General features: G+C 40.0%; 1 protein-coding gene across 3 annotated transcripts; it reads left to right on the top strand.

The window, feature by feature from the left end:
- The first annotated feature begins 222 nt into the window (after positions 1 to 222).
- Positions 223 to 18,055, top strand: mpz (myelin protein zero). Of its 3 annotated transcripts, none has more exons than XM_077525702.1 (6): positions 223 to 464; positions 3,433 to 3,599; positions 5,386 to 5,599; positions 8,241 to 8,370; positions 8,905 to 8,947; positions 13,672 to 14,203. In XM_077525702.1, the coding sequence occupies exons 1-6, from the start codon at positions 419 to 421 to the stop codon at positions 13,750 to 13,752; spliced, it is 681 nt and encodes a 226-aa protein (XP_077381828.1). In that variant the 5' UTR covers positions 223 to 418; the 3' UTR covers positions 13,753 to 14,203. The 3 variants fall into 3 exon arrangements, with proteins under 3 accessions (XP_077381828.1, XP_077381838.1, XP_077381847.1); XM_077525712.1 differs by lacking the exon at positions 13,672 to 14,203 and adding an exon at positions 13,415 to 13,569 and having other exon boundaries at positions 224 to 464; XM_077525721.1 differs by lacking the exon at positions 13,672 to 14,203 and adding an exon at positions 14,222 to 18,055 and having other exon boundaries at positions 226 to 464.
- The last annotated feature ends 1,638 nt before the right edge of the window (positions 18,056 to 19,693 follow it).

The following is a 19,693-nucleotide window of genomic DNA, read 5'->3' as shown; positions in this document are numbered from 1 at the left end:
AGCTGTTGCACTTAAAAGAAGTATTTCCTCAAATTTGAGCTCCTACAATCAGTCACTTCCTGTCTTAACACTTGAGGGGTTAACGTCACAATCTCCGGAGGGTGTGTCTCTGTCAGGGATGGCCGTACGGCGAGGCCCCCGTGGAAGTGGGGGCTGAGGAGGAGGAGGGTCCCTAGGGCCGGGGCCGAGCGAGGGGTGTGTCCCCCTATAAAGACCCCTCACACCGTCGGGCCTCCTGTTGCTGTCCCGTGCCTCTTGGCTCCATCCTTGGTTGTCTTCTTCACACACTCTCCTGCAGAGTGGGACTCTTACGCCACCGAGACCGCTCGCTTGTGTGTCTGTGTGCGTTTTGTGTGTATTTGTCACCCCTGTTGAGTCCTCCGCGTCGGTGGGAAGTGCACGCTTGCCGCAGACCATCATGCTGACCCTGGTGGCGCTGGCGTCCCTCCTCGTCCTGGCCGCAGGTAAATAAACCGCACCCGTACACCTGCATCAAGTATTGAAAGCCAAGTATGTGCTTCTGTAATCGACAATATATAGCCAGCTTTGCATATCCAATGAAAAACATGCATCTCCGTTTTTAGCATGGTGACAAAACAATATATTTTTTAATATTTTTGATGAAAAGGGAAACGTATGTAAATGTTGGAGTGTGCAATTGTCACCATATTTGCGTTTATTTTTATGCAAAAAAAACAATGTAATGTTTTATTTTGCCATTGAAATGAACACTTTTTGGGAGGCTCATTGTTAATTATTGGACATTGACTAAAGTCTTTGTGTGAGTTTTTTTTTCCCATGCGGGAACACAATGTGTTTTGTCTTCGTTGAAAACAAAACACATTTGCACATACAAGTTTCCTTGCTCATTTTGTTAAGACAAAAACCAAAAAACTTATTGTTCTGGCTGAAAAGGGACAAAAAATAAATACCTTTGGACATTGCTTTGTGCTAGATGACAATATGCAGTGTGCATGTGCACTCATTTCCAAAATTATTATTTTTTATTTTAATGCGGACACTTTTTTTTTCCATGGTTTGCATTTAAAATTGGACATACTTGCTTTTTAATTCATTGATGATATGCACTGTTTGTATGTAGCCTCAAATTTAGTGTTTTTAGTGAGAAAAAAAGGAGCCAAAACAAAAAAAAATGTGTTTCACAGTAATTATATATAATGTGTCTGTACATTGCATTTAGTGCAATTATTTAATATTTTCTTGAATGGAAGTGATGTCAAAATGTTTATTGGTAATGGTTTGTGACAGAAATTCATATTTTTTAAGTTGAACTTGTGTTATGACACAGTATTGATAAACCAGTGTCAAATATGGATTTGGTGCTGTGTGACAAAAGCCATGTCTGTGCATCTACGATGTCCAATGAGAAACAAGTATCTTCAAATTTTGTGCATGCTTTTTTTCATGGATATTTGATCCCACATTTTTTCCCAAACCGATACCAGTAGGAGTACTCAACTCTTGAGAAGTCGCTGATACCGATGATACTAGTACTTTTGATACCTAAAAAAACAAAAACAAAAAACAGATAATTTTAAATAAATAGCTATTGTATTCCAATATAGTATTTTCCCTTAAAACTGCATGAAATTGAATGGCAATTTACGATTATGTTTTACTATATCTGTACATATACTTGCAGAAATTGCATCTTAATGGGCATCCTTAGTTTGTGATTGTAAAATTGCCACAGGAGGGCGATACTGGCATTGGCAGCCTCCACAAGTAACGATACTTTAACACAGGACTTGTATCGGTACCGATTCCTGATATTGGTACTCGTCCATCCCTAGTGTTTTTTTGTTTTTTTGTTTTTTTTGTATTGTTTTTTTTTGGGGGGGTCTGATATAACATATGCGTTGCATATACATAAATACACATAACAGTTTGTTTTTTTTTTATGGACAGCGACGATATAGTGAAAACATTTGATCAACTTTGCTTCTGAAAATATTCATAAAAAATAAAAAAATAATTCCTTTTTGAAATGATCAAAATGAATTTAAGTTAATTTGACATGTTAGCTTTTCATCAGAAATATTTTTAGCTTTTTTAATCATTTAGAATGATAATAAATTAATTTGACATGTTAGTTGAATGAAACAATATTAGTTTTGTGGCTTTTAATTTTGGTAAATTAAAACAAAAATACTAATTATTTTAAAGTAATTTGATATATTCAGCTTTCATCGCATATATTTTTAGATTTCTAAAAAAAAGTTTTTTGTAGTTGATGTTTTGCAAGACTCGTATTTTCCTTCACACGTGGTTTTACATAACCATTAATGCTTTCAAATTTACATGCTCAAATATGCGCCTCCGCACTAGTAAACATGACGGTCACGTTGATGCTGCTGATTGGTCCTCAGCACCTCGTCCTTAACGACCACTAAGCGGCTTAGCGAGGATTAATTGACTCCACTTTAATGACCTCCACTATCGTCTTCCTTAATTGACGCACCGTGACCCTTTCGCTCGCTATACGACTCGACTCGCCACAAAAGCTACATCGCTATTTCCCTTTTTTTTTTTTGCGCCGCATTATTAAAATGTTACTCCATGCACTCAGATTTTTTGACAGCTTCATATTTTCCCGGCCGGTGAAATATTGATTTAGTGCCCGAAAGGCAATTAGCATCAATCATCATCCACGCGCTACTAGTGACACATTCAATATTTTCTCACTACATTATGCTTTGATTTGGATGATCACGTATGCGCTCACTTTATACGATATTTCCTCCTTTTTTTGCGTGTCCTGCTCCCCCTTATATGGTGCATTTAAATTAAAGGATTACTTCACTTATTTAGCCCATTATAGCAATAAAAAGTTAATATTTTGTCTATAATTAATTTGATACTTTCATTATTTTTCACATACAATTTTACAACTTGCTGTCGACTGAAAATGACATCACAAGGGCTCAGGTAACCAATCACAGCTCACCAGTTTTCTAGGTTTGGTCATGTGACATTCACAAGCTGAGCTGTGATTGGTTACCTGAGCCCTTGTGATGTCATTTTCAGTCGACAGCAAGATGCAAAATGCATTCTTAAAGGGACTATTTGTACACGAAAAAAGGTACATGAAAAAGAATGAAAATATCACATTTATTATAGGCAAAATGTTAATGTTTGACTGCCAAAAATGGCTAAATAAGTAAAGTATCCCTTTAAGGAAACAAAATCTTTCCAGGATCTTTCCAGGTTAGCAAGACTGAGAGATAGCGATGGAAAGCATGTGCAGCAGGTTAGGCTAATTAAGGATACAGATGTGTTGACTGATGTCCGCAGTTTGCTGGATAGGTGGCGAGAACACTTGGTTTGCATACTTGGGAAAAGTCCAAGATTTTTAGTGCCAGGAACCGTTATGTAACAAGAACTGACTTTTGCATCTTGCCTTGTGCGCAGTGCCCGAGCCGTCCCAAGCCATCGTGATTTACACGGGCTGGGAGCGTCACGCCCTGGTGGGCACCGAGGTGCGGCTCTCCTGCTCATTCTTCTCCTGGCGCTGGACCTCTGAGGACGTCACCTTCTCTTGGACCTACAGGCCTGATGGGGCCAGGGACAGCATCTCTGTAAATACAAGTGCACACAAACACACTTCATATACAAATATAATGAGGACGAGATATAGAAAATAGATGTCTGGAGCCATATTTGGTCTCCATAGAAAATGCGGTTGAAGCATGTGATTTCTCCCAGTCAATCAGTGAAGAGAAGATGGTGCTAATAAGAAAAACGCATCCCTGCTGATAAAACTTGAAGGTGTCACTTATTAATTAACATCATCACGTTTGCACTTTGCATGCATTAGCTTGCAATTTTTTTTTTTCTTCATTTCGCCCTCGCCCACTTATCGTCCTCTCATCGTCCTCTCGTCGCTCCTCTAATCTCCACTTTCATCTTCCTCCGTCCTGTCCTCCTCCTCCTCTTTTTTTCATTATCTCGTCCGCCTTCCGCAACTGTCCCGGCGTGGCCTCATTCAAATTTCTTCTCCTTTGGCGGACATTTTAGCAGCTGCTTCATATTTCCTTACTGCTGCTGTAGTGCTATATAAAGAATCATTAAAGTATGTTTTAGTGCAAGTTCGTACGAAAATGCATTTTACTTGGTAGTAGTAAAGTTACTTCTTCAATGTTTTTCTTCAACAATATTATAAAGATTACCGTACACTGAGTGCTTGAATGAAAAAAAATAATTAAAAGGACATTTTGAGCAACTTTTCATCAAAAACTCGGAACTAAATATGTACTTAACTAAATATTTATATTTCATTTAAAAATATGCCATAAATTTAATGCATAATTAAATATAATTTCATAAGAATGAATTATGAAACATTATATATAGTAGTTCTCTGAATGAGCCATTCCAGCCATTTTTCCTGTTTGCAAATTGTATATAATAAATAAGCATGCTGAGCAGGTGTGTCAGACTCATTTTAATTCCGGGGCCCCTTTAACCCAAATTTGACCTCAAGTGGGCCAAACCAATATTACCTCATTCAAGCCCAAAGACGTATAAATATGTTTTTTGATACTTTGTCCTTCACTCCCAAAAATGTATTTATACGTTTTTCCATGTTTTTATGCTGTAGCATACAGAAGGCTTTGATGCAGCTTCTGATCTGAAGAGGTCGCTTAAAGCAATGGTAGTTATTACAAAAAACAGCCAACAGGTGGCAGCAGAGTATAAGAGGACAGTCAGGGCCATGTTGCAACAAGCTCTTTTTTCCCAGTGTTTTCAACAGGTTTGTGAATAATGATGAAACAATATTCTAATGCTAATTGCTGCTAAACGGAAACAGATACATACATACTTTTTTTTCCCTTATGAAAGAAGAGACTCTTATCTTTCTTTTGGTAGGTTTCATGTTTTATAGCAATAGAACACAGTATTCTGTGGGCCTTGCAAAATCAGTCAAAATCCAGTAAAACAGCTGGGAACGAAGGGGCTTGCTTCAGTGAAAATGGCTGCCAGTGAATGAGTTAATAATCTATAAATAACGACAGGGCAAAATATTTCCTGTTTCCTGGTGCAAATAAATACATACAAGTACATTCTGAAATTACTCCCATGTATTATTATTTTATTGCAGGTTGATCTGAAATGTAGTAACAAAAATGAGGGCCAAATTTTTGCTCCAAATTCTGAGTAACAGCCAAATATCATAATGTCATTAAAATGGTTGTCATTGCACCCTACAGTGGGCATAATTAGCAACAACTGCAATTTGTGTTGTCCTTACGAGCCAGTAAGCGTCTCCCTGAGGGTCCGGTTCTGGCCCACGGGCCGTATGTTTGACAACCCTGATGTTGGAGCTCGTAGTGGAAGTGTCCCTAAATGACACAACGCTTTCAGATCTTCCACTACACGGGCGGGATGGCCTACGTGGACAACAAGGGTCCCTTCAGGGACCGGCTGGAGTTCGTGGGGGACCCGAGCCGGCGCGACGGCTCCATCCTGCTCAAGAACTTGGAGTTCAGCGACAACGGGACCTTCACCTGCGACGCCAAGAACCCACCTGACATCGTTGGACGGCCCTCCAGTGTGCGACTGCTCGTCTTTGAGAAAGGTCAGATGCCTGCACGCATGCCAGAGTTTTTTTTTTATTTTTTTTTATTTTATTTTTTATTTTTTTTAATGGAATCGTCCATTTTTACAACTACTCCACATTAAAAAAAAAACGTTTAATACATTTTTAAAAAATTGTAAAATTATGTCAGTTTATTGTTTATGAAATTGGTAAAAATGTAGACTGTTTTGCAAGAATTTGTAAAAAAATAAAAAAATAAATAAAAAATAAATAAACATTGCACTGCACAGTTTGGTACACAATTTGATTGGTAAAAATGCATTTTTGTTCTTACATTTTGTACTTTTGTCCCTTTTTTTTATTTTTATTTTTTTATTTTTTTTTTATTTTTTTTAAACACGTACGCACAATGTAGTCCATTATTGTTCAATTTTGTATAAAAAGTCATTTAATAATCAGAAAAATGTTTTGGTTTTATTTGTTATATTTATACCTGTTTCCCTTTTTAAAATAATTTTCCTCATTTTGTAGATTTGTGAGTAATTTTTTCACAAATTTTATAATTATTTTATTATTTTTGTAGAAAAGATAATCTAATTCATAGAAATTGTGGATTTTGTTCATTTGCCCCATTTTTATTTTACAATTTTGCAGATTTATGACCAGTTTTCTACAATTTTGATACATTTTGGACAAAAACTTATGCACTACTTATACGGCAAAGTTTTTCTTGTTTTGCTTGTACATTAATTTTTTAAAAACCTTTTTAAACAATTTTGTTCATTTTGTACAATTGTGTACAATATTGTACAATTTCTTTATGAAAAGAAATTCAGTTTAATTTGTGAAAAAAAAAGCAACAACAAAAAACGTCAGTGTAACAAAATTTGTTTTATTAACTTTTCCAATTTTGTCAAAATGTTTTGATACATTCCAATCTGGTTTTAATTGTAATGCCGAACCCCTCGGAACTGTGGGGCAGACGTGCCGACCGCTGGGCCACCGTGCCGCCATCATTGATCCATTAAGTGCTTAATGAATAATGCATGATATCTCTCATTGGAAGTCATTGGATTTATCTTTGAGATTGTTATCGTTTGATTTAGCTGCCGACCTTCTTCTCTTCTCCATCGCAACTTTTGCATTCTACTGTCACTTTCATAATGTCACTTTTTTATTGACTCATTTTTACAGTCACTTTTTATTTTTTTACCACATCAAAGGTTGACCATCTCTTTTTACCATCACTTTTTTACCAACACATTTTTTTAACATAACTTTTTGTCATCACATTGTTTATGTCACTATTTTTTCATCAGAAATTTATTTACTGTGACTATTTTTTTACCACTTTTTTCTTTCACTTTCTTTTTTGTCATCAGTTTTTCTATTGTCACCTGATTAACGTCACTTGTCAGATTTTTCGTCACTTTTTTCCAACCATTGAAAGTTTTAATGTCACTTTTTTACAATCCTGTTTTTTTTACGTAATTTTTTTGTAATTATGTAATTTTTTCGATTTGTTTACTGTTTCTCATTTTACTTTTTTTTTTTTTTTTTAAATCCTATTGCGGAGAACAAATTTCACCCAAATTATTTTGTGACAATTTATCATAACGTTTTATCGTCAGTTTTTCGATCATCACTTTTGTATCGTCATGTTTTTTTTTAACAGAATTTTTTTTAACATTTTTTTTTTTTTTTACCATGATCTATTTATTGTTTCTATTTTCATCACTTTCTGCTTTTACTTTTTTTGGCACTAATTTATCATAACTTTTCATCGCTGGTTTTTCGATCGTCACTTTTTTATAGTCACATTTTTAACTGAATTTTTTTTTAAAAAAAAATCTTTTTTTTTTTTTTTTTTTTTTTTTTCCCATGATCTATTTACTTTTTCCATTTTCAGCACTTTCTACTTTTACTTTTTTTTGGCACTAATTTATCATAGCTTTTCATCGCTGGTTTTTCGATCGTCACTTTTGTATTGTCACATTTTTTAACTGAATTTTTATTTTGTATTTTTTATTTTTTGGTTTTTACCATGGGGCGGCACGGTGGTTAGCACGTCCGCCTCCCAGTTCTGAGGACTCCGGTTCGAGTCCAGGCTCCGGCCTTCCTGAGTGGAGTTTGCATGTTCTCCCCGTGCCTGCGTGGGTCTTCTCCGGGTACTCCGGTCTCCTCCCACATTCCAAAGACATGCATGGCAGGTTAATTGGGCGCTACAAATTGTCACTAGGTGTGCTTGTGAGTGTGGGTGGTTGTTCGTCTCTGTGTGCCCTGCGATTGGCTGGCAACCAGTCCAGGGTGTCCCCCGCCTACTGCCCAAAGCCAGCTGGGATAGGCTCCACCCCCACCGTGACCCATGTGAGGAATAAGCGGTCAAGAAAATGGATGGATGGATGGTTTTTACCATGATCTATTTACAGTTTCTATTTTCATCACTTTATACTCTTACTTTTTTCGGCACTAATTTATCATAGATTTTTATCACCAGTATTTCTACCGTCACTTTTTTACGGTCACATTTTTAACATCACCTTATCGGTTTCATTTCGAAGTTACAAAATATTCATGACTACTATAGCTGTTTTTTTTCAGCACAAATTTTTTTGTCATCACTTGTTTGCCATCTCTTTTTTTTTTTAATCCTCCCTCCGTGCTTCTCCTTGCGCTGCAGTGCCCATCCAGGCGGGCGTGATCACGGGTTCCATCGTGGGCGCGGTCCTGGGCCTGTTGCTGCTAATCGTGGTCATCTACTACCTGATGCGCTTCCTGGTGGCGCGCCGCGTCTTCAGCCTCAGCGTCAGGTCAGTGCGGGGCCCCGAGCGGACGCTGCGGCTGCGCGCCGGCCGCCTCGGGCTGCATCCCAAGCCCGAGCCCCTCCCGGGCACCGACACCTGCGTCGCCTCGTCGTCACCGCCTGCTCATCGCTAGCTCTGGTCCAGTCAGCCCCCATATTTGTATTTAGGATTTTTTTTGGGGGGATGGGCTTTAACAGTTTGAGTGTCATGACATTACAATTTGGTTTTGAGGGACCTAAACTCTGTTTTTTTTTTATTTTTTTTATTTAAAGATGATTTTCAACCGATTATGTTTGTCATGGTTATTTAAATTAGTAGCATCATACTGATTTTGGCTCTAGTGACATTATTACAAGAACGCGATGTGGATGCGCGCAAAGTGATTTAGCCTGATTGTAATCTTCATCTCCGTTGTAATCCGCCGGATAATCCAGCGCAAGGATGCGATGACGCGCCGTCCGTCATCCCGCCGGTAGATTAGCCCGGCACCGCCAGAAAGACATCCTGACTTCTGTTTGTTTTGTGTTTTTTGTCCTCCAGCAAACACGGCAAGAAAAAGAAGGAGGGATCACAGCAGAGACAGGCAAGTTCACACGTTGTTTTGTTTTGTTTTCTCACTCCTCCCGTTCCCGCTCCTCGCCCAATCACACGCTGTCATCGCCGCCACATGAAATAAGCAATCAAGAAAGAGCTGATTGATTTTGTGTGATTTTAACAAAGTTGTTCCTTGACACTCAACTTTTCAGAGCGGAAGGTCGCGGCAAAAACACGTTTGATTTGAGTTATTGTGGCATTATTTAAAAAAGAAAAAAATGGCTGCAAGTGTTGCGACACGTAAACAACCTCATTGATTTTGAGCGTCCCGCAATTATGAAAATAAAACTCATTGATTTGGACTGTAGTGATGTTAAGAATCCCGTTCATTTTGAGCATTTTATCAATATGAAAAGAAATCGGTTTGAAGTGTCGTCACAATATGAATTTAGAATGATATTAAAAAAAATTTTTTTGATTTTGAGCAGCAAGAACCCTGATTATTTTTTTTTAGTGCTGTGCCATTATGAAAAGAATCCTGTTGATTTTGACTGTTATGCTATTATGAAAGGCAATCTATTGATTTTGAGTGTCGTGACAATCTGAAAATGAAGCCTGTTGCGTTTTAGTCGAGGTAAGCTATTGATTTTCAGCAAATGTAAAGAGAGCCCGATTTATTTGGAGCATTGTGACTTTATGAAAATTGATCAGTAGATTTTGACTTCCTTGCCATGATGAATTTTTTTTTTTTAAATGTAAATGCAATCCTCTGTCTGATGGAATCAGCCCACATAAGCCCTTCTTAAATGAGTTTGATGATTTTTGCCGTCTTTTTCTTGACAGTAATACATTAAAGAATAATATATATATATATATATATATATATATATATATATATATATATATATATATATATATATATATATATATAGCCGATTAATAGGTTATCAAAAGTGTTTTCTGCCAAATATTGGCATCGATATCTAAAAAAAAAAATCCATATCAAACAGTTGAATTTAACAATCGTGACATTACAAACAGAAGCCTTTTGATTTTGAGTACAGTGACATTATGAAAAGAACCAAATAGATTTTGAACATTGCTACATTTGGGATTACCGCCAGCATAAGATTCCGATTTCTTTTGAACCATCTTGTGTCTTCATTTTTGAGTGACATCTCATCATTGAAGTCCTCAAACAAAAAGCTAAACAAAGTCCCTCTTGTTATTATGCTTCACGCCTAAAGGGGGCACCAAACTGCCTTTTACATTCCTCACCGTCACTCGACAGCCCCCCCCCCCCCCCCCCCCAACCATGGCCCCACTTTCTCTGTCTTCTTCTTCTTCTTCTTTTTTTCCTCTTCTTTTAACTGTCAGATGATTGTCAGGTTACTCTCCAGTGCCACAGGCCTGTGTGTGCGCATGTGTGTGCGCGCAAGCCAATGTGGTCGTTGCTTGGTTGCCGTGACGACGCTGTCACGCATGTCAGCCTTCCTGTTTTCGAAGCGATTTATTCATATATGCGAGCGCGCTCACACACAGTCTCATACACACACGTATCTGCACACGCGTGTATAAACACATGCGCGCACACGCACACACAAAAGGGTGTCAAATGCACTCACACTCAAGCGCGCGCATTCTTTTAGACACACGGAAACACACTGTTGCAGCCCCCCCCCCACACACACACACATGTAGTCGCACATGTCCGCACGCGTTGAGGAATTCTAATTGCATCTGGCGCTCTGTATCGATTGGAACTCCTCTTCCTCCCCCTTCCTCCCTCCTCACCTTTGACTCCCCCCCGCAGGCCAGGAGGAGCATCTGCCCATCTACCCCCCCACCCTTTCCCCCTCCTTCTTTTCTCCTTCAGGTCATGTGATGCGCTCGGACAGGAAATCACTAGCACTCACTCTTCATCTTCTCCCGCCTCCTTCAGGCTTTTGCTTACCCCCCCCCCCCCCCCCCCCCCCCCCCCGCACCCTCCTCCACCATCCTCCATTTTAGCCTCAAGGGGGAGAAGGTCCGGACCGCCGCAGTTCCGGATGCGGCCGCGTCCACATCCTCCTCTTCTTTTTCTTCTTGGTCTTCCCGGTGATGATCAGAGTCCAATTAGAGGTTCTCAGCGGGGGGTTGATTAGAGACCACCGGCGTGCTCGTCAAGCTGATGCTCGTGTTTTAAATTCTCCTCGCCGCCAGCGGTCCGTGCTTTGAAAGGACTCATAGTGAGAAGGCTTCATAAAAGCGGCCTTTACACGCTCCACTTCCACTTTGCACAACACTATTTTTACAAACAGGAGATGGTCGATTTGCGCACGTTTTCAAATGCTCACAAATGAGAGAAAACAAGTCAACAACAGGCAGCACAAAAAATTTAATCTTGCATGAATAATGTCGGCTTTTTCTCAATATAAGAACTTATAGTCCTACAACTTGAAAGTCTTATTGTGTTTAAATTAAATGCCATATAAGGAAAAGCTGGAAATGGGAGTAAAGTCGTAGTTTTTACAGAGGTAATTTTTTATTTATTTTTTAAGAATTAGGTAAAAAAAAAAATTGAGGAAAATAAAGTCAATTAGAGGAAATTAGAGGATTTTTTTTTTTATTTTAAGAAAGAATTTTACACAAATTTAAATGTCTTTTTTTTAGGAAAAAGAAATTAGGAGAATATACAAATATAAAGTGACTTATTTTTTTTTACAAAAAGGCAAAATATTACGTATTAAGTCATAATTTTACAAAAATGGAATTTTTTTGAAAAGGAAAAAATAATACAAATTGATGCAAAGTTGAAATTTCATGAAAACATTCTGAAATTTATTAAGGAGAGGCAAAATATTACAGAATTTATTTTTGATAAAATGCAATTCTACAAAACTGTAAATTTTAGAGGAAACCGGTAAATATTACAAGAATAAAGATGAATTAATTTAAAAGATTCCTACATTAAATAAAATTGAGTAAAAAGAGTTTGAGAATTTAAGTACTGGTAGGGTTTTTTTTTTTTTTTTTTTTTTAAAGATAAAATTCACAATTTTACAAAAAAATAAAAATATTTTTTGGGGGGAGACAAAATACATATTTTGAAAGGGGTGTTAGATCCAAATTCACAATTTTAAAAACAAGGCAAAAACAATTTCATGAAAAAGCAATTTTCACAATTTTTCTTAGGACAACTGGTGATGACGTTACATGATGTTTTCACAAAATAAAATTAAATAAAAAAAAATAATCTTGAAAAATTAAGACAAAATGAAACATGATGGGCTTTATGTGTATACCAGTGGCGAGCGGTGACCTTTTCGAGTGGGCATGCTGGACTGAGAAAAATGCGAGCGCCCATAAGGGAGCGAGGTGAAAAATTTGGGGGTATTTTTATTGTTAATTTTAATATTAAACATTATTTAATTATTATTTAATACCACTGTATAGGTATAAAATTAAATTAAAGGGGAAATATTCAGGACTAACACAGATTGATGCGCACACACACTTTAATTAATACAACCAGCACCGTGGTGAGTGAAATGACAAAATCACATGCCCACAAATTCGCCAATACGTTCGTTGGAATTTACAGTATTCGGAACTGGCTCGGACTATTTGCACTGGACTTGACGACAGTAGTCCGACATGCCCTAAAAAGCTGCTACTGGGTTACTAAGACCACTTCCGCATGAGATGCTGTTATTGGTGCTTTTTTTTTTTTTCCTGCTCGTGCTGGATTGTACTGTTTCTGAGCAACAATTAAAGCATTTCCTGTTAACTACAAACACTTGTGCAGACATTAGATCACTTTACAAACTCAGCAGAGTCACAAGCGATTTCAACCAACAATCAACAGTTAGCTCACCTCTGTACAGCCAGCGAGCCATTTACGTCCTGGCTTGAAAAGTGAAGGACGAAATTCTTCCCTGTTTTTCTGATGACTACTTGAGGAGTAGAACGACCACTTGAATTATTCTTTTCCTCAAAAGTTCTCCGGGGAAAGGGCACTCACTGGGATGAACTTGAACTGAACCAGTGACTGTTTACCGCACAAGCCAAGTAAGCCAATAATGCGCATGCGCGTTGTCACATACGCTGTGTGACTCACAGCTTTTTCGCCATTCAAAAGGCGCACGTACAGAAACAACGTTCACGGAACTAACACAACTTAATTTCTCATTGTGCATGTACGAAACAAACTGTCGGCTTCTCCACTCCCAGTGAGGAAAACAGGACAGAATATAAGAATTTAAGACCAAAACAGTAGAACTACGATATTGTATTTTAGAGGACACTGACAGAAATATTTTTAATGATTTTATTTTGAAGGGCTTGGGCATGTACCGCATTAATAGCTTATTATGACCACACGCCACTAGTGTATACTTGTGTGTGTACATAGACATGCGTGTTTGTGCGTGTGTTGCTGATGACTTGTCACGAGTTGTACAGGTGTGTGGAGCGCACCTGTCACTGTGTCCCATCCTAATGCATGGTTACCTCTTTTGTCCCCCCGCCCCTCCAGCTCTGGACACCGCCTCCTCTCACTCTCTCCCCCCGCCCTTAAAAGGACATTTCTCCGCCCCTTACCCCGCCCCCTTTCTCACCTCTTTGTCTCTTCTTCTCTTTTAAATGTTTTTCTCTCCCGTTCACCACAGCGCCGCCTGTCCCTCTAAAAGCATCCCCCCCAGCCCCGCTCCCCCCCGGCACTCCTTTCCTCCTCAAGTGACTCTCCACCCCTGTTCTGCCCCCGCCCCCCTCTCTGTCCCTGCTCCCCCACAGGGCCCCGCGCCAGCGGCCGACCCCGCCAAGCCGAAGGCCTCGGAGAAGAAGAAGCAGGAGTCCCGCAAGGATCGCAAATAGGATACGGGGCGGGGCTGGGGCGCGCTCCTTGGGCGGCTGCTCCAGCCCGGGCGGGACGGGGGGACGGGTGGCGGAAGGGGCGCGGCGAGGTCGGTCGAGGACGCCGCCGGGCGGGTGCTGATGACCATCGAGCTGGAGCTGACCCGTAAGAACGGCCGGGAGGGCCCGGACGTCGGCCCCTCCAAAGCGCCCGGCCTCCTTTCGCGGCTCGCCCGGCAGCTCACCCTCAAATGAGGGGGGGGGCGCCCGTAGCGAGGGGCGAGGGGGGCCGTAACACCTCGAATAAATGAGTGCGGCCGTATCTACATCAATTTCTGGTCCTGACGTCTGCGTTATCTCGTCCCAGCCTCGTTTTGACGCTGCCCCCCTTGCTTGTGCCCCCTACCCCACCCTGCGGATGTTTCAATATTCTCTTCTAACCACTATCTCCTCTCTCTCTCTCACCCCACCCTTCTTCTTCTTTTCTTAGATAAAGGTCTGACTCCTCCGTGACGCCTCCACCTCTCTAGTCTGCCTGACGAACCCCCCCTTCTCTTTTCCCCTCAGTCGTCATTACTTCCCATTATCTTTCCTCCTTTCAGGGAGGCTATAAGAAGAATAGCCCCCCTCCCTCTATGGCCACCTCCCTCCCGCACTGTCAGTGTCAAATAATTTCCTCACAGGAGTCCCTTTATGCACTCACCGGGCGACGCGTAAAAAAAAAAAAAAAGTGTTTAAGGCCTAACGACGCTCATAACCGGCGCCACAGGAGCCCGCCAGACGGCCCCCGGGCCGGGCCGGGCCGGAGCTTCCTGAATCTTTTTTTTTTTTTCCCCTTTATGACTCAATCTGGTGGAAAGCACGTGACAGAGCCCCGGCCGGACCTCGGGGCAACGTCCACTGAGATATGATTTCTGACTTTTTAAAGATGAAATCATCTTAGCGTAATGAGATTTTATTTTGGGGAAAAAAGTCTGAATCTTACAAGGATACAGTTGCATTTTTTTCACAGGAATTTAAATATTCAAGAATAAGGTCGGAATTGGGTCTAGTTTTTTTTCAAGATAAAATGCGTAATTTGGGGGAAAATTGCCACAATATAGTTGCATTTTTATGGAAATAATTTTTATGGAATAATCAGACTAAAGTAATATTTTACAGAAAAAATGTTGGATATTTTTGGAAAGAAACGTCATAATTTTACATTCAAAAATTTTGCTTTTTTTTTCCAAGGGGAAAATTTCACATTTTTGAAGGCAAAATACCTGATTAAAATTGTAGGTTTTCATGGAAAAACAAAGATTTTATTTTTTTTATTTTTATTTTTTTGATGATAAATGAATTTTTTAAAGAGTTCATACCAGGGGAAAAATAGAATTTTTATTTTGGGAAAATTAGAATCTTAATTTTGTATGTGCAAAGTCAGATTTATTTATTTTTTAAGATAATTTTACCAGGGGAAAATTTTTTATTTTGAGGAAACATCTAAATTTTGTATGCGCATATTTTTTCGCAGATAAAAAAAAAAAAAGAAGAAGAAGTAACTATGAGAACTATGAGCAAAAATGTTAATTTTATAAAGTGGCATTTTTCAAGATTAAAATGTCGGACATTTTGGCAAAAAATATAGTTTTTTTGTGCAAACTTGCATTTTTGGCATGATAACTGCCAGGGAAATCCCAGAATAAAGTTAAATTACTTTCATGGAAAACAAAATCCACAAAAAGTTGTAAATTTTCTAGAAAAAGTCAGACATTTTTGAGAAAAAAAAATCTAATGTTACGGGATAGACCTGTCTATTTATTTATGTTTTAATTTAAAAAAAAATTTTTTTTAGAAAAAGCCCCAAAACTGCTATATTGAATGACATTTTTTTTCCCGTGATAAAAATACAGCAAAAATAATACCAACATGTTTGGATTTGCTGTTGCCGCTGCCTTGACTCGGCCTGGCGATAGAGGGCGCTACAGAGCTCCCTCTGGCCCCTGATGGAGGTCAATGGCGTCTATTTCTGTCCGCCTTCACTGTAACAGCTGTGCATTTCTTGGAGGAGTTAGCGGGTCGGTGTTGGGTGGCGGCGGGTAGGATTTACCGTCCGCCGTTTCGCCCGGCAGGCCGGCGACTGACGAGCACGGATGACGTCAAGGGGCCGCAGGGCGGGCGGCGGACGGGAGCTACTTAAGACGGGACTGTCCTCCTTTTTTCCTCAAACATCTCGCTGCCGTCACTCCATTCCCCGCGTCCTCATCACGTCTTTAGCTTTTATCGCCTTGCGCTTCCTGTCGTCTGGCGGCCTCGCAGAATAGGACTCCGCACAATCCACTACGCTCGTTAAGCCTCTTCTTATCGGACTCGCAGCTCCCTCCCTCCTCTGCTTCCCTTCACTTGTCCTTCAAACAACCCCACCCTCCGTTTGCTCTCCAGGGGAGCCGCGCGGTCCTCGCCATCCTTCTCTCCTTCTTCTGACCCTCCTTCTGTCTTTTGTGCAAATGCCAAGACGCTCACCTCTGCCCTCCGACTGGCAAAGGGAGCTTTGGTGTGTAAAGCCGTATTTCCACCAAGTTCTAGTTCGGTTCGGTATGCTTGGGAAGATGAATCCTGATCCAGCTTGTGTTCTTTGGGTGGCAATCGTTTGTGTCTAGATGACTCATAAACGGAAACATTGTAAAGGTCAAACAGACTGTTATTATCTCCAATCGTTTTCTTTAAGCTACACATTATGGAAAAATGTAGGGAGCTATAGAACGTCTGTCGTAATATCTTTTTTCACCTATGCATCTGTAATTGAAAACATCTTTTGACTGGACACTTGTTGCTATTGACTTTAGCATTTCTTGTAGTGGTAAATTTTGGCGTCAGCTGCTGTAGCAGAACAACACAATGACTTGATTGGATCTCAACGTTTTTGTTTGTTGCCCGGCAGAATTTCATCTTTTGTGCCCCAAAGTCTTGGGGCAGAGGGCTGAACTGCCCACATAGCAAAAAAAAAAAAAAAAGGAGAGGGGGCAGTGGCAGAAACTTAAGGAACGCGACACACAAATGAAAACTTGGTTGGATTCTTTAAGGAGTTTTTCGCTTTGTTGCTAGGCAGAATTCCATTAGCTGGAATCTTGGTAACGCTTAGAAATAGTCAAAGAAAGGCAGCTTTATTTCTGTAGCACATTTCATACACAAGGCAACTCAATATGCTTCACTCAAGCAGACACAACACAACATTTACAAACACAACAGCTAACAGTTTTCTAGCTAGCTAGCTAACTAGCTTGGCTTTAATTAAATTAAGCCACTTGGTTGGACACTTTCTTTACTTTTTTTTTTTTTTTTTAGTTGCTTTGTTGCCAGGCAGAATTCCATCTAAAATTAACACACCAGTCGTACTTGCTACACTGTTTCCTTGGCAACTTGGGGCAGATGGCTGGGCTGCCCCCCACACGCGCACACACCAAAGAAAGGAGATGGACAGTTGACAGGAAACTCGAGGAAAAACCCAACAACTTAAAAGCCTTAGCTACCGAGATGCAATGACAAGATTGTTCCAAATTTTCTTGACTTTTGTCACTTTGTTGCTTGTCAGAATTCCACCTCGGACAAATGTGTAGGGTAGAATGCTTAACTTCCTAACAGGGTTTGGCAAGAACCTAAGGTACGCTTCTACAACAGAAGGTTTGGTGAGCTTGACCAACTTCCTTTCTAGATTGTTAACTTTTTGCTAGACTGAATTCCAACTAGGCCAAATCTGTGCCCCACTCACAACAGAGAAAGGTGAGGGAGATATGCTACCAACCAGATATTTTGTTCAACTTCATAACTTTTGACAGTGGAAACGCAGAGAATTTGTACCGTTCTGGAACAGAACAAGACTACTTGGTGGAAACACGGTTCATCATGTACGTCATGCTAAGCTAAGCATCAAACCAACAATGTTAGCCCAAGTAAAGCAATAGAGTTTTCCGGATGGCTGCACAACCTTCACCAAGTCTTGGTTGGCTGGTGGTCTTCAAAGGTGCTCCCCTGTCCTCCAAAAACCAAACCACAAGCTAACGGGCGGATCGGCAGATGTCAAGCTTGGGGATGGCCGAGACTTGAATGTTCCATTTGAAAATTCCTCGCTATGTGGAAGGCTTGTAATCTTATTAAAACACCTTGTTTGTTTGATGAGCCGTATTAGGAGCAATGTAACATTCCCTCATTTGAATTGACTGTAGCGTCATCTCTTTGTTTTGTTTTTTTGTTTTTTTACGTTTATTTAATTTAACGCTTATCGTCGCTCTAATTGAATGTGTAATATGTTGTAAAAAGAACTTGAATAAAACATTTAAGCCCACCAAGTTTGTCTTTCTTAATGACCAAGCTTTCATGTGAATATTTGAACCCTGCTACTTGATTGCCGGCCAGAATTTTAGGCCTGCCCGCACACCAAGCATCTCGGCCAATGATTTTTAAAGCAGAGCTGTAGTATTAGCATAAGTTGTCTACAAGGGGGGCGGGGGCTATATGTCTTTGGCCATACATTAATACTGTCTATTAATTGGCAAGTGTATTTTCAGGCCAATTTCACCATTCTGAGATACAGAGATACATGTTGAAAAATGCGTCTATAATTCTTGATCCCTGGGGTGTTTTGACAAAAGTATGCCGTAGACATGTTAATGAGACACCTGGGAACACTGCCCCGGCTGTAATCATCCTTTCCCATTGAAATGAATGAAATGCTTTTGATCCAGTCCAACCCCCTAAAAAACTAAAATAGTTTTAATGGGCATTTTAACACATTCACTGCCATAGACGGCTATAGACGTCAAAGATTAATTTTTACTGTGCTGGCAGTGAATGAGTTAAGAAAGAAAAATAGCACACCATAATATTCTTTGTATTTCATAAAATCATACAGTAATGATATAAATGAAATTTGAGAGTATTGGAGTTTTTCTGCAACTGCATCAGTTGAATGGTCATTGTGCTGTTGTTTCTGGTGTACCCGCCTTCACCTTTGGAGGCAGCTCAAGGCAGACAGATGGATAGACACATAAAATAAAGAATATATGACTTGGAGTACTGATAGTTTCTTTACACATGTGTTTGCTGTACTGTTTGTTTAATCTAGTTCTTATAGCACTGCAACATAGATGCTAATTAGCGTTAGCATTATGCTATAGCGTACTTCAAGGCTAAACTGGTTGTTTTAAATACACAAAGTGTAATTCTCTCTTTTTTTTGTTTTAAGTTTAGCATATTTGTGTGTGTCTTGACTCAGAAAAGGTTGGAAAAGCAGTCTGTCACGTCGCTGATTGCGCAGGCGTACCTAATAAAGTGACTAATGCGCCTGAAGCGCACAAGTGCAGAAGAAGGAACAGAAGGCAAGAAGCCAAAAAGCACGCGTTGGCAGCCAGCGTGAAAATATGCCAGGCTGACGGTGTCGCAGGATCACCGGTGGCATCTGTCGCGTGGGCCCGCTGGCGTATGCTCCCAATATGCTAACGCTAATATCAGCTGCCCCCGCCTGCACCCCTCGCCTTACTTTGAGAACGGCACCTGTATTTTTTAACCTTGTGGTGACCAGACATATCCACTTTATGCGGCCGACAAAAATGTGGCCCATTTTAAATTCCATTCACTCAGTCGGCATGTATTACTCCTCATCATAACAAAAAAATAGACTCCCATAAATATCGCTGAATAAAATAGAAGGCAAAACGGACAAATAATGAAAGATGGGGTTTCCATTCTAAAAGATGATGCGAGTTGTCCTAAATATTTTAGTGTAACTGACATAGTCAGTGCAAGAGAACTCAAAGTTGTTGTTTTTTCGCCTACCATGTCACCTTAGGTGCGCCGTAAACTCTTCCAGGTCATCTTCCATGTGACCAAAAGCGACGTGTAAACAACGCAATCTTTGCGTTCCCTTGCAATCTTTGCAAGAGGATGCAAAGTTTTTTGCGAGGGAACGCAATCTTTGCGTTCA

This window comes from Festucalex cinctus, chromosome 1 (genome assembly GCF_051991245.1).
Source record: "Festucalex cinctus isolate MCC-2025b chromosome 1, RoL_Fcin_1.0, whole genome shotgun sequence".
NCBI classification, from domain to species: domain Eukaryota; kingdom Metazoa; phylum Chordata; class Actinopteri; order Syngnathiformes; family Syngnathidae; genus Festucalex; species Festucalex cinctus.
The sequence above is the reverse complement of the archived record's forward strand: the minus strand, read 5'-3'. Positions and strand labels throughout refer to the sequence as shown.